Source organism: Crocodylus siamensis, chromosome 14 (genome assembly GCF_052110815.1).
Source record: "Crocodylus siamensis isolate JL-2025a chromosome 14, ASM5211081v1, whole genome shotgun sequence".
NCBI classification, from domain to species: domain Eukaryota; kingdom Metazoa; phylum Chordata; order Crocodylia; family Crocodylidae; genus Crocodylus; species Crocodylus siamensis.
This window is the reverse complement of record NC_143408.1, coordinates 21,681,400-21,696,817: the sequence shown is the minus strand read 5'-3', so window position 1 is coordinate 21,696,817 and position 15,418 is coordinate 21,681,400. Positions and strand designations below refer to the sequence as shown.

Below are 15,418 nucleotides of genomic sequence, written 5' to 3'. Positions count from 1 at the left end.
GCTCCTAGAATGGGCTTTCAGATTTTGGTTTTACTCACCAGGTTGAGGTTCAGTTACCACTAGATGTGGCATACACAGAGCCCCACTATGCAGCAAAATGCTTCCTTACTGAGCACCTCCAGAATTGGAAACAGTGGGAACAGAGGGGTTGGAGCAGAGCCACAAAGTGGGCATGACTGAAACCTGGGCTGGAGAACCTGGTCTAGAGAAATGGTGAGGCTGCTCATTACTGGAATACAGGTTCAAGGCATCAAGACAGTTCAGGAAGAAAGGGGAGCCTAACCCTAGACTGAAACTGTGGGGAGTGGGTAGATGGTATAATTGTGGCAGCAGGAAACACGAGAACAAGCAGCAGCACAACCAGCGAGGACACAAGGGGCTGGAGCAGAGGTGGAATGTATGTAGGCAGCATCTGTATTGCCACCTTCTAAAAGGCAGGAGCAGTAGTATAGGAGTGGAGAGTCTGGGAAAAGGTCTTTTTTGCTGAGACCTGGGGTGGAATTCTCCTAAAAACAAACAAACAAAAAAAAAATATGGTCTGCCCCTCACCCAGAGCTCAGAGACATGATGAGCATCTTCCAGGACCAGCAGCATGGTTCAGAGCCAGCTGGCAGCAGAGGGTAAGTCTCTTATTTTAACATTTATTCAGCGCTAATGTTTTAGTGCATTTGAGAAATTACAGCTCTGTTTAGGATATGAGCAAAATGATATTTGGGTTTCCCAGGTCTTATATTTATTTTTTTAAATGACTTGCTTTCAGTTAATGAAATGCTGTGCTGCTTAGGAAAGAAAAAGCTAGGCCAGGAGCTTCCATTGGACACGTGGGTGTACAGTGACTTCTAAATGCATGGTTCAGTAGTAGTCATTAAATTATATGGATACAGAGATCCAGCCACAGGGGCCTGACTGCAGGACTGGGACCCTGCCTAACGTTCATTCGTGTGTGAGATGTTACTCCAGGGCTCCTATTTGGCACAAAGTTAACCAGGTCTCTAAGTGTGGTGGTGACAGACTTTGTCTTGGCTGACACCCAGGAATTGCCCTGGAGAACTTTACACCCCAAGCTACGGATTCACCCCTGTTAAGGCCCGCGTCCTCCTGGAGCCAGACACAAGCTGGAAATGCACAGTGTGCTCTGATGAATGGGTTGCATTATAGGATTGGGACCTTTTGTTTTGAGACCTACTCTCTGCTTTTACAGTCTTTTGTTGTTGTTGGCAGAGAAAGAGACTGCATTTCAATGAAAACTGAGTTTTATAAACATTTTTAAGATCCCTTTAAAAATAAATTATAGTCTGGTTCTAGAGACCATGAGTTGCTTATATGAAGAAAATATAGGAATGGTGTTTCATGAAGGGGAAACATTTTTAAAGCAAAAAGTAGTGCTGTTTTAAAACAAAATTGACTTTACAAAATAAATGAGCTGGCTTAATTTTTTTTAAAGGAGAAATCCTCTTTGGGAGGGAATAAAAAGCAGTATTGCCTTTTTGACAACTGCTGTGTTTCTGTTTTGTGCGTTTTAAACAAATCCTCCTTCTGGAAAGTGTAATAGGCTTTTATCATTTAGGTTTTAGTTGTTGAAAAAGATGAGGGGTCTCATTTGCATAAGAATCAGTATTGAGCCTTTGCTGCAGAAGAGGGCAAGGGGCAGGGTGTGGGGGAAGGCAAAACCATCTAGTGGCCTTTTTTAGGTGCACATTGACTCTATGGAAAGCTGTAGTTGGGTAGTATTTGCATTCATTGTGATTGCCACCTGCTGGGAAGTAGAAGGACGTTATAGCTCTCCCTAGCCAAATCTGCCCCTGCAAACTTGGAACCATGCTGGCTTTGCCTATCATGAAGCCGTAGACTATGATTAGACTTTGATCTTGCAGTGAACATTAGGGGCAGACCCCTGGTCATCCATGAGCTGCCAATGAGGTTGCCCCCTGTTAAGGATCAGGACCCATTAACATGTTAGAGATGGGTCCAAGCAGCTTTGTGGAGATGCCAGATGGTATCTGGATCCTGATGTTGCCAAAGCCTGGGTGGTGCCGTGCTTTATGCTTCCTCCTGGCTTGTGCTGTTTGTGCCTCTCTGCTTGGCCCAGTCTCTTCCCCCGTGCCAGCATGAACAGCTGCTCATCTGTACCAGCCCTCCTCCCCTGATCCTCCACCCGGGAAGCCTGCCAGGTTGGATTTTAGATAGAATGGCCCCTGTTCCGCCCCTCCTGTCCTCCCTACCTGGAGGCTGGAGAGAGTTGGCGGATCAGGAATCGCTGCTGGCATGAATGGCATTGTAACACGCACGCTGCATGTGGGTCTGCCAAAGGCATGGCAGAAGGCCAGCGTCTTCTGGGAGTCCCAAAATCCATGGATGTGAAGTGGACCAAATGATGGAGAGATGTAGTTCCCCTCCCTCCCAGTCCTGTGAAAAATCAGTGGTGTTGGGGGTTGGGAAATGGGCATCAGAGGCTTCATCACTACTTCCATGGCCCTTCCTGGAGCTGTGCAGTGCCCTGCCAGGGCAGAGTGCGAGGTCACGAGATGCTGTTGCAGTGCAGCTCCATCTGAGACGTGCTGCCCAGGTGGAAAAGCAAGGCCTTCAGGAGGTAGAGGGCTTCTGCTTGGATGATCCTGGCCTCCCCCCATGGGTTCTGGTGGTGGATCCCTTTCCTCTTTCCTGGTGAGGTTTTTACCTTCCTCTCCACTCATCAGGGCCTTTCCCACCAATCGGTCCCTTCTGATTTAAACTGCATTTGGCCGATGGCACGGAAAGATGAAGCAAAATAATGGGTCAGTGCTGCAGAGCTAGAAACTGAACCTAGGAGTCCAAACTCCACCCTTACCCATGCCATGGGCCTGCTGCTTTCCAAGCAGAGGCTGCCGCAGCCTGCGCAGGGCTCCGAGCATGCATGCCTCCTTGGTACGTCTCCTCAAGAGGGCTGGGAAGACAAACACGGCATAATTCAGTTAGGAGGGAGCGAAGGCAAACTCGCCATAATTGCTTTAAAAAAAAATGAAAACAACAAATAACAGCTGCTTTTTGCAGGAACAGCGATGGCCAATTTTCTCTCTCATAAAAGAGAGCGATGATGTGTGTCTCTCGGAGAGCAGACCACAGCTGCAGCCACCTCTCTGAGCACAGCTTTAACCAAGTCTCTGGAACAATGTGATAGATTGTATCTGCATAATCAAAAGAATGCAGAATCATAACGGAGCCTAACTACTAATGGGCAATAAAGCCAGGGCACTAATGCACACACCCCATAAAGCACCTAATCAATTACTTTCATATTTATACAAACGCATGGTGCCTATGGATAAATTTTTGGTGGAATGTGATCCATCTCTGTGCTCCTGTAAATGAGGAGCTGAAAGCATGGTCATGTGTGCATGGGAAGGCATGGGGATGAAAGTATTCATCCTTGCAGCTCTGCCAGTGTGCTCCTGACCCACACCCTGCTGTCCCAAACTGCTCTCCCCAGACTCTTCCCCCTTCCTCTCTCCCCATGTCCCACCTCAAACCCTCCTGACTGTAGCCTCAGTTCTGACCCTGTTTCACTGCTGGTGTAGGACAGGGACTAGCTCTCTGTTGGTCAGTATTGCCAATCCCTGTGGTTATTCGATGTTTTAGCTGAAATCCCCAGGGTTTGGAGTCGTGTTTATTTTCTGAAAATCTCAGTTTGCTTTTCTTTCCCCAAGGAAAGTTGCCAGCTCTCCTGATGGCAGAGTAAAGCTTGAGAACATGAAGCCAAAAACCAGAAAGCAAATAAAAAGATCCCTAAATGCATTAATCTCAGATATGGTGTACCCCAATCTTTTGACTGGGGTACAGGGCCATGATTATTGCATGTGTGAGACTGGCAGAGTGCTGATGTCTATCACAGTGGTGCCAAAGTGGTGATACTACAGTCCTATGTAGTACAGGTTTGGTCCCAGCCAGAGACCAGCTCTGACCTGCGTGCGACCTATAAGAGATTTAAATTTAGGCTACCAAAGGCAAAAGACAACCTTGCTAATTTGCTACCCAGACCCACCTTCCTGGTGACTTGGTATTTACTATACAGAGATGCTGCCAGAGAGGGGACCCTTTACTAGACCTGAGAGTGACCTCCAAAGGTGTCATTAGCTTAATTTTCTTATTCATACAAAGGAATGCCTTTGGCTGATTGAGCAGAGAACATTAATAATCATACAAAAATGCACTGCTGTCTTATCTTGATCTGACAAAGCGAATCGGTGTCTGTGCTTAGCCACCATGATCTTCCCATCCCAATGAGTTTTATGGCTCTTACCTCTTAGGAAGCAGCCAGCCTGCTGCAGCCAGTATGCAGTGGGGGACTGGGCCAATAGACTGCTCAGTGTCTGTGATGAACCTGACTGAAGCTGCAGGGGCAGCAGGCCACGCATCCCATCAGTGCTCTGCATGAGGGACTACAGCAGAAGAGTCCTTGTTAACTGAGCTGTCCTAAAAAGCCAGTCTTGACAGTTCACCTACAAGGAACAGGGTAGGGAACATTCACAGCCATGCACAAAGGATTGTAACCCCTAAATATACATATGCCCTTTGCTGACTTAAACGTCTGTACCATTTTCCTGGGATCACATGTCTGCTGCTCCTCTTCTTCCCAGGGCTGTCCATTCTCATGGCTTCAAAAGTTGCATATTTTGCACTATTTTTTCTTAATGTCCCTAGGTAATTCATTGAGGATTTGGCTTTGACTTCAAATTTTAAATAGCTCTTTGTTTGTGTGATTGCAGATCAAAACTTAAAAACCTGGTGTGTGTGTACCGGAAGGCAAAGAGCAGCTTCGAATCAATGTTGCTTTAATTTTAATCAGTTTAAAGCCATTCTCATGATTCTTTGGGGGCCTACCGTATCTTATTTTTTTCTTTGAATGCTTGATTTTTCTTAATACTGCTTTCCCTTCTTCTCCCCACCTCTTCCCCATTTTTTCCTCTGGGCTAAGGCAGTGTCTGTACTCATTCCTGGAGGATGCATGGGACATTTTGGAGGTGTGATAATCATTATTCCCTGAATAAGAAAGGAGAACCTGTATAGTTTCTTATGCCATTCCCATCGTGGTATCTGAGTACGTCAAGCATTGTGACTAACATTAGTCCCATGGTGTTCATTCTGTCATCCTCTCCTCCCCCAGGGCAGAAGCAGTGCAGTGTCTCGTTCTGGGTATGAGGGTATTGTAACTATATATGGTTGCTAGCAGCATTTATTAGGGAAAGCAAAGGAACAAACATTCACACTGCATTTGTTTTGGATGTGCTGAGCCCCTAGAAGTCCAGCCCCTCTAAAGTATCTCCGGTCCATTGCCCAAAATCACTAGTCGCTTTTAATCCAGCTGCTTCCCAACAGGACCCGTGCAGCACACTCCATCTCTAGGGGCAGCCTAGTCAACCTTGAGTCTTGGGAAAGCACAGTCCACCCTATCTCTCTGCTTTCTGGAGGGGAAAGTGCACCTCTGTTTCGATACCAGTGCTCAGTGGATCTTTGTACCAAGGACCTATTTGAAAAGAGGCCATCCTCTGAAATCCATGGCTTGCTTCTATCTTCAGGTGTTGGAGGGAGTGGGGAAATGTGTCTTCCAGGCTGGATAAAGAGGGTCTGGGTGTGAAAAGATCTGGAGACAACTGTGCGGCTTGAGGACTGAGATGTTCTGTCCCTATTCGTGCTGATGAAAATTGGGTATCTAAATTCACTGGCTGGCTTCTCGCATCTTAACTCAAGTGTCAATGCAAGAACAGCTGGGAAGAGGGAATAGAGGAGACTGTTGCAGGGGATTGGCCTCCAGGGGTTGTGTCCCAGAAGAAGGATGAGTTCCAGAAGTTTGATGAACCCAGTACCTGCTTAGAAGAAATAAGGCAGTGGCATGTCGTCTCAAAGCCTTGCCCTAATTTTCCCTGTATTCACGTCCTGCATGCCCGGGACAGACAAGTTGGATTTTTTTAAAGGAAAATTTGTCATGTCCCAAGTCAAATCAGCCAAATCAGTTCTGAATCCATGTGAATCATTCAAGAATCATATGTGGCCCTACTACCAGCAAGCATCCTCCAGCTCTGCCTGGGGCTTCAGATACTTCCAAATCCTTCGGCAGGCTCTCCAATGCACAGGGAAGGAATCCGAGCAGGTTAGCTTGATGCAGCACAAAGAACCGTGGGATGTGGTTATATGCAATATCAATGAGGACGGAGTAACTCTGATCAGGCTTTGCAGTGTGGCTGCTCACCCTGGGGTAAGGATAACCTGGGTGCACTGAGCTAACTTGGTCGGGAAGACTCCCCCAATGCAGAAGCTCCCCCTTGGTCTCAGTGGGACATGGAGGCAAAGAAAGGGGCCTCATGGGGAAGGTGAACCAGAAGAAACTCTGCACTCTTCCCTGCCAGCCGTGCAATGCGAAGACAATCATTGCTTCTCTCTGTCGAGAGTGCTAATTCCTCATTTAGAAGGCAATTCTGGTGCAAATTAGCACATCTTGCAGATAGAATTAGAGTCTGTGTGATGATTTGGAAAATACAATCAATTTACTCCAATTGTTAGTACATGTCAGATCTCTCCGGTAATGAAGGATGTACTCCCCCTGCACAGACACAAACAAGGAGCCATTAGCCATGGGAGACGAGAATGCCTCACAAGCCGGCATCCTGAGGTGTTAAGTGCTATGTTTAACAGCAACCAGGAGATGCTCGGTGTTGGGCTTTCAGTCTGAGGGTCCTAACATGCTGGATCTTGCTGTGCTTGGAGATTGAAGGCCTGAAGAGCCAGGGCCCTGGCTTGTGGTGAATCCAGCCATGTGAGGAGGCTTCCTGATTCGGGGAGAAGAAACCGTCCTAGGACTTAAGCCCAGTTCAAAGCTGGGGGCTTAAATCATGTCACATGAGCTCCCTGTCAATGCTACATCCATGCAGGGAGATGCATCCCCCCCTCCTCTGTGCATGCAGGTGAGTACCCTACCACCACCACCACCACCGCACTCCACACTCGCACTCTCTGTGTCTCTCCCTGGCCCTGCAGCAGGCAGGCTGACTGACTGGCACAGCCTAATGTGCCCACTCAGCATCTTTCCATATCTTGGGCTGCACTTCACAGCTCTGGCCGTGGAACTGGCTGCTCGGATTTTTTCCAGTAGCATTTGTGATGCACCGGGGTGTTCCTGAAAGGGGAAACAGGGACAGATCCTCTGCTGCTGCAACATGCTGCTGGTTTTAGTGGCTCTGCACTGAGCTGCACCTGTTGGGACTCAATCCTCTGCTCCCTAGTCCCAAAGAGCCATAAAGGTGCAGCCGTCTCCCTTGGCTGCCACCTTGTTCTGTATCCATCCGGTGCCTGTTAGAGGGGAAGTTGACAGTGACTGTTGTTCTCATCATTTATCTCTGATCGTTTCATGGTCTGATTTAACCAACTTTTTAGGAAGCATGCAATATGCATATTTCATGAAGTGCATTTTCATGTCTGTTTAGTTGTGAATGGAGAGATGCTAACTGCCCCTTGTTAAGTCAGTTAAGCGGACTAAAGGGGGACACTGCATGATACATTCCTGAGCTTTCAGCTTCAATCCCCTCCCTGTCATGCTCTCTTTCCCTTCAGGAGCTCATTCTTACATCTGACGTGGGAGATAAACCCTGAGCTGAAAGTGTCCAGAGGGCAGGTCAGGGTATGAAAGCTCCTTCCTCTCTCCAGGGAAAGTGATCTTTATGGTTGAAGCCCAGCTCTGAGTTCGGTTCCCAGCCCTATCACAGACTTGTTGTGTGACTTGATACAAGTCACTAAGCCTTTCCCCCCATCAGTTCCTCCACTCTTAAGGGGAGGAGGCTATCCAAATTGTTGGTGTTTGGTGGCGTTGGCAGCTCCTGAAGATTCACGAGAAATTTTAGGAAGCAGAAAAGTTCGTCTCATTTTGTTCTTAAGCTGTTTTGGATTTTTTGGGTGGAAATTTTCCCTCTGTTAATAAGATGGAAGTAAATTTCTAAAGGAAGCATTGTCTTAAATTAAAAGAGAGTCTCATTTTGAAAATGTCACAATGAACTGTTTTGCTTTTTCTCCCACATGCATTCAGCACTTTTCCCAACAGAAACAAATTGGTGAAAGCAATGTGAATATGTGGAATAACTCGCCCAGATTTAGCAATGATTGCCTCACTCCATTTGATGGAAAGGATTGGATGAGGGCCAAATATTGGAGTGAATTGCATGTTGAATGAAATCCAGATAGTTTGGCTGTCTCACAAAGACCCTGTGCTACAACAGCTGATTGAGTCTCCCTTAGCTCAAGTGGTAGGGGCTTGCTCCTGGGGCAGGTGGGCCAGCCATCTAACCCTGCTCCCATCAACAGAAGTTAGGAGCAGCCGATGTGTGCAGCGTAGCAAACTTCACTAGAGAGCACTGAAAAACTTCCAGCCAGGTCTGATGGGGAAAGGAGCTAAGAGCATCCCATGAACTGCAGCAACTATGCTGTTTAAAATCATCCACGGCTGCCATGGGTTATTCCACCAGTGAAATGAATGAGCTGGTGGGTTGGTCTCAGTTGCCTGCTTCAGAGACTTGGCTGGAAGTTCATAGCTCTAGAGCTGTCGTGCCCAGGAACAGGCTCTCTCAGTAGGAAAACCCATTGTATTAACAAGGGTTATTGCAAGCTGATAGAGAAGTCCTCCCTTTGCTCATGTACATGATTCTCTCCTCTGCCATCTGGCAATCTCGATGGGGATGGAGGTGGGCGAGTTCTGATGTTCATTTATTTTTGCACAGGAGGATTGACCTGAACAAAGGCCAGCAATTGGTCATTACCAGCTGGACTCATCAAACTGCTTAATCACTAGGATACTCAACCGGAAAGTGTAACCTGCTCTCACGGAGGCCCTTGCTGACTTCTGAAGCAGGAGGGCAGGATGCAGAGATCACCTCTGTATAAAATCCAGGTAGCAGCTTCCTACTGCTGTAAATTATTTAGTCATCCAGATGTTTAAGCATATGTATCCTATTGCCGGGCCAGCCTTAATGCTCTGGGGTATATATGAGATAGTAAAACCTACATTATCTGGGATTTAGGATGTTTGCTTTGCAGAATGAGGGATTAGAGAACAGAGAGCCTGAAGTGACCATCTGTCTGCAGGGAGGGATCCTGTGAATTCAATCTCCGTGGTCATTTTCTTTAATCTCCTTGATTTTATTTGGTATCTTCCGTCACAACTGTTCCCCTCCATACCCCAAACAGTTCTGTGTCTTAAATCCTGCCCAGAGGTCCTTGTCCTTTACTCACCTAGACATTGGTCATGGAAAAACATATATAGCATCTGCAGTTATCTGTCAACCTTGGAGCAGTCTAGCACCCATCAGCATGAAATCTGTATGCTACCAAAACTTCATCCCAAAAGACTGCAGTTTAGTCAACCCTTGCTGCTTATAGGTAATAAACAGACTGCTGAAATGCAGCTATCACAAGGGTGGAACAGCTATGATGGTGTACAGTATCACTAACGGCCTGGTTTAGAACCAGAAGTGAACAATAGTATTAGACACCAGAAACTGGTGGCAGGTCTTATCATGTCTGATGCTTTCCCTTAAATCCTCAGCTCCTGAAGTCTTCGGAATCTCTGCCGTTGTTTCGTGCTTTTGAACAACTTCCTAATTAATGTTCATCATTCTGAGAAAAGTCTGAAGACACGATTCCAACATAACCTAAAGGTGCACGGGGGCAGCCAGAGGGCAAATTCAAAGAGCTTGCTCTATGGCCATCCAGTGATGCCGAGTGGAGTGACTTGGTTAGGTCTTTAGGACAAACTGGGCTTCCTTTAACAAAATGTCAGAGAATCCCAACCCCTTTGCAAAGACCAGACAGGCCGTTGAGTCTCCAGATTGTGACCACGAGCCCCATGCACAGAGCAATGCATGTGCCTCGTCTCGCCATGAGAGGCTGGAGTCTAAAGACTCCACCTGCAGTGGAGGAAGGGGTTGTTGCTGCTGTTTTCTTTCTTCCCCCTTTTTCTCCAATGAGTCTGATACTCTTCAGTGGGAGTAACCCTGAGGACACAGCGACTGCTCAGGCACACTTAGCTACCGGGATCCTCAACAATACAAAAGGGCAGCTGAGCACTAATCATGATGGCAAAATACTTTTCAATAGCCCTGCTATTAGCATCTGCTCCAGAGGGACTTGTGCGTAGCTAAATAACTAATGCCCCTCTATGTCTTACTATGGAAAAAAATATAAATATTCGTAACTGTGCTGGAGACGTTGCTCTTCATTTTAAGCATCTCAGCACAGGCCCTTCCATTTAGCATCCTCTTGTTTACAGCAAGGTGAATCGTATTTACAGAGCTGTGGAATTTGTCAGAGGCGGCATTCTGCCAGTCATCTGTTTCTTCCCATTTCAGAAAGCAATTAGCAGGCGGCAGGCAGAGCATGTGAATAAGTGAACACACTGGAAGGGGCTACGCAACAAACTGCTGAGCAGCTGGACTGCAGCCCCTGACAGCTCGGTTACACTAGGCCAAAACCTGACTCTTACAAACAGAGATGCTATGTTGTGGGTTAGGTTGGGAAGGAAGGAAGACTCCAGATCATCTTGGCACAACAGGGATTCTGAGCAGAACCACAAAATCCAGTGGCTCTCTTTTTCCATAAGCCCCATAGAGTCTTGCATGCAGACTTTTAGTGAGCTGTGCCCAACATGGTCCTCTTACAAGTTGCTCAAATGCTAAGAGAAGGGAAATGTGATATTTGGAGAGTCTGTCTGGGTATCGGGCCAGCATCCTAGATTGTCAGAAGCGTTGTGGGTATGAAGTTCAGATCATTCATGCCCTACCCATCATAGATATGCATGTGCACTCTGTATGTGGACTTTGTGCAAGGTTGCAGATACCACCTTTACTTTGGGAGCTCATATGTTCTTGCTAGCTCTCTTGTCTCCCCAGGAGCAGAGCAGTGTGGGGACATGCACTTGGGTGACACCTGTGAGCTGTTTTGTTTAGTGTTGAACACCTCCATAATGCCAAGTAAAGAAAAGGCTCTGTTTGTATTTAACTTCTTTGCTTCTATAAAGCAGCCCGCGCAATTGTGCATGTACACATGTGCATACATGTAGCAAGGAGTTTGGGGGGGACTGTGGCTTTGCAGCTAGGGGACAGCTCAGAGAGTTGCGAGAGGGGAAGCCAATGCTTCAGACAGGAGCATTTAAAGATGTCTTTACAACAGAGAGTAAATGTTTGACTTTGGTTACATGGGATGTTCAGCAGCCCTTTGTGCCAAGTCTGGAGGCTGAAGTCAATCAAGAAAGTGTGAAGCAGAGGGATTTTAGTTTGCTTTAAGTGCGAATGTCTGAGCAAACTTAAACAGAGCTGCTACTGCTTTTTCCATTATTTATATATTAGTTGTGTCTTGCTCTAAGTATAGATTTGCCATCTTATAATTCATCTTCTTCTCTGTGGCAGCAAGGGAAGGTAGATGGCCAACTCCTTTTCTAAAGTGGGAGCTTGTGGAGGCTTTAAAGCTACAGGACTGAAATGTGTCAGTATGCCACTGCAGAGAAGTTGACTATTAGAGTGGGGGACTGGGAACCAGGAAACTTATGTTTTTATTACTAGCTTGATTTGCTCAAATTCACAAAGCCTAAACCCCTCACTGTAGCCATCTTGTCAGTGTTTCCAGTCCTGTCACATGCAAGGGGTCCTTGGAAAATTACTGAATATTTGAAAGCTAAGTGCATGGGTGGACTATGTAAGAAAGCATCAGTGAGGAATCATGCCTACTGAAAAAGGGTGTGCAGAAGAGAAGAAACAAGGCCAAGTTTCTCGGGATCCTTTCCAATGTGTCCTTCCTGCTGATGCATTATGGAGTTGCTGGTTGGATAAGCTTTCTGACGGGCAAGTCTGCTTTGCAGTGCTCTGAATAGAGCTGGCTTGATGTACAATAATGCTGTTTGGTATATGAGACCTGACAGTATCCCTGAGAGGAGATACCCCTGAAGGGGTAAGTTTAGCATGGCAGATCAAAGCAGAAGTATCCCTGGAGAAAGGGAGCTTGAGGGCAAGTGACATTTCCCTTGCCATAGTGTGGTACCTAAAGAAAAACTGTTGCTTATCCTACCTGAGGCTTTGGCATGGGGTGAGTGAAGAGTGCATTGCATGGAGGGGTCAGCATCACTGGGAGTACCTTCATAACAGCCTGTCTCAGGCCAGGTAGACCCTGCTTCAGGCTCTGGGTACTGCAGAGATGGATGCATACTCCAGGATACAGTGAGGTGGGCTCCTGCCAAGTCCCATCCCACACGCTGGTCCCTCATCTGAGTCGATGTGTTTTTGCACTAATGCTACAGCACATGTCTCTAGCAATTACTCTGCTACAGCCTATGGATTAAAAATGACTTTCCAGGAGCCATTTTCTGGTGTTAAAATATATTTGTTCCTCTCACTACAGTGAGAGCAGTGGTGATTTCTTCAAGCTAGGGAAAAAAAATCATTCCCATCCTATCAAGTTTGCATCTCGATGGCCGCTGATAGAAAATATTCATTTATATAAGGTCTAATCAGGGCCAGTTCTAATTTACCTGAACTGACATGGCATTAATAGGCCTCATAGAGCTCCTTCAGTTCTTGCAAGATAGTTTCCTTCAGTCCACACATCTGATTTTGGGAAATTCATTGCTTTATTGACCTGCATTTAAGGTGAGATCCAGAAGCCCTTTACTCTGGCCGAACTCTCATTAACTTTGAAGGGCGTTTAGCCAGTAGTGGAAGGGGGTAAAACACTCTTAGGATTTGGCCAGCACTAATTAGTTGGTTTTCCCACCTACTAGATGGGTACAGGCTCTCTCTGTAGAATGATCAGACTAATTTATATCCACTGAAAATCCTTCTCTGTTCATTACAAAGACAAGAAGCTAACTCAACTGCAGCAACAAAAATTGCCATACCTGCCCCTGTCACTAATTCCATCAAATCATGGCTCCTGCCATTTCAGAGGTATAAGAATCTCTCAGCAAATATCTGGATTCGGGGGGAATGTATGGCTGCGATTCCCTTTTTAACTTAAAGTTTCTGATAATATGTGGTGTCTTCACTATTGATGCTGCTGGCAATGTGGGAGTGAAATTAAGTCAGAGCACAGGATGCCCAAACACCACCGCGATATTTGCAGACATTGCCAAATCTCTCTGCCTTATTTACTTTCTGTCCATTTAATGGTGTATCGATAACAATGCAGGGGAAATGCGCCCAGACCAAGCTGTCAAATAAAGAGGCAAAGAATGATGCCTGGTTCATCGGGGCTGGAAGATTTCCTGCTTTGTTGTTCACTTGGGGCTTTACATAAGTAAAGATAGTCCCTGCCCTGAGGTGCTTACAGGCTGGAAGCCAGGCACGCTACAGGTAGGAGGCTGTGAGGAACATGGAGCAAGGAATAATTTGGGGGAGGTCATAGGTCGGTGAAGCTTCCTTCATGGAGAAAATGTGGAAGAAGTAAGTCATGGCGAGGAAACTAAACCTGCTTTGGTGTGATGTCAACCGTGAGATTCCTTTAGTGCCACTACAGCCTGATTCAGTGCCAGCCAAAGTGATGGGGAAACTTGAAGAACTTCAGCTGGAGCAGGATCGAGTGTGCATCGAGCCTGGACAAGAGGTTGTCATCAAAAATCCAGGTTTGGCAAAGTCTATGCAACCAGGTTGTGTGAACATAAGCTTATTTAGAGAGGGCAACAAGCTCAGACGTGTAGGCATGTGACTGGCAATTACCCCAAGTGACTCTGGGCAGGTTGTGTCTTCTCTGCCTTGGCTTCCCTGCTTGTAAGACAGGAAATAAACAGGTTCTGGGCGTTTTGTGAAGGTTAATTACCTGTTGGACATCAAGTGTGTTCAGTGCTATATATTATCAGTATGGCTCCCAGTGGACCTGTGTGCAGCAGTGAATACGGTCACCGCTATTGAAGCTAACCTCTTTGCTGGCAGTCTCTGCAGAAAGACTCAATGCTGCCTGGGCCCTGGAGGCTGAATACACTCCCGCTCAGGTCGGAGGCCTGCTGGGGCAGGAAGCTTCTCCATCATCTACCCAGCCTCCGCTGAGTCTCAAGCAGGGCTGTGGACTCCAGGGTCAGCTCTCACGTGCTGCGGTGACTCCTTAGAAAGTCTTTCTGCTGTTTGTGCTTGTTTCCCACTCTCTCTTGTTTTCAGTGTTCAGTTGTTCTGTCTCTAGTCTGGTTTATGCCCACTCACTCATACATAGGTTATGTCCATGCAGGTGTTTCCTGCTGTGCCTCACTTCTTCCTTCCCTTGTGCCAGGCAGAGGGCCTAAGCGAATAGGACTGTGTCTGCTGAGTCCTGAAGGAGAAGTACCCCATGAAACAGGTCTCAGTTTTCCCTGTCTTAAATTCTCCCTGGGCTGAGACTGCCCCTTTCCTTGTAGGAGCCTCAGAGGAGGCGGCCTTTCACTGCTGCTGAGATGCAGGGCCTGCAGCGGACAGCGATGTATGGCTAAGAGGTCTCTGCCACACGGGCTTGCCCTGGGCTACTTGCTGCAGCTGGTTGTCCATGGTAGTGGGTACACTAACTCTGAGCCACTGCAAGCAGGGAAGGGAGAGGGAGGCCAGAGACAGCTGTGTTGCTAGTATGGCCCTATTCCTGTGTGACTTTCTGGGGGTGTCATTATCCCCATTGCAGAAGTAGGAGAAAACCAGGACCCCTGGCAGTTAAGCCAAAATGAGGGGGTTATTTTTTCCAAAGGCGTAAGAGAGATGCAGGTGTGTGTTATCTGTGCCTCTGAAAAACGCTCCACAATGTTTAAGCCATGGGTCCTAAAAATAAATGCCTTGACCTGTCCCTGAGCCTCTGCATCAGAGGGTTGATTCCCTCTTGTTGAGCAGCTGCACCTCTGATGTGGAGGTGGTGAGGCCAAACCCCTTGGCTGGTGCTCTGTTCATCGGTGCCCTGTACACCCTGCATGTTACAGACATGCCTGGCTAACCTGCCGCTCTCCATGAGACCTGGGAGGAAAATGTCATTGGTTATGCAGGGGAAGTAGCGCAGTGTAGCAAACAGATCTGGGTTCAGCTCCCACCCCTGCCACCAGCTCCATTTGGAGAGATTGCTTGTTCTCTCTGCCCACGTCTCTGGTGCTGGGAAATTGGAACAACAATACCCAGCTGTGTCAACGGGCTTTGAGATGGAGGAAAAAAACAGTCATTTAAAAGCTGATTGTTGTTTATAATAGCATGTCCCTTGGAAATGTAGGTCCTAGTTTCTTGGCAAAGGGGACTGCTGGATGTGAACACTGTCTGCAAGCTGTATGCCCACAAACACCACAGAGGTAAATGCTGGGCATGCTAGAGAGAGGCCACCCTGCTCCAGCTCCCTGTTATCACCCAAAACTCAGGATTGAGTGTCAACCTAGGTGCACATGCTGTGTTCTCCTAGGCTCACCTGTTGCATACAGGTCAGG

General features: G+C 47.1%; 1 protein-coding gene across 1 annotated transcript in view; it reads left to right on the top strand.

Moving 5' to 3' along the window:
• Nucleotides 1-526: 526 nt before the first annotated feature.
• B3GAT1 (beta-1,3-glucuronyltransferase 1) overlaps nucleotides 527-15,418 on the top strand; it is a 72,778-nt gene continuing 57,886 nt past the window's right edge. Inside the window, exon 1 of the mRNA XM_090026821.1 lies at nucleotides 527-620. Coding sequence (XP_089882947.1) covers nucleotides 593-620 — 28 coding nt within the window. The 5' untranslated portion in view covers nucleotides 527-592. The remainder of the gene's footprint in view (nucleotides 621-15,418) is intronic.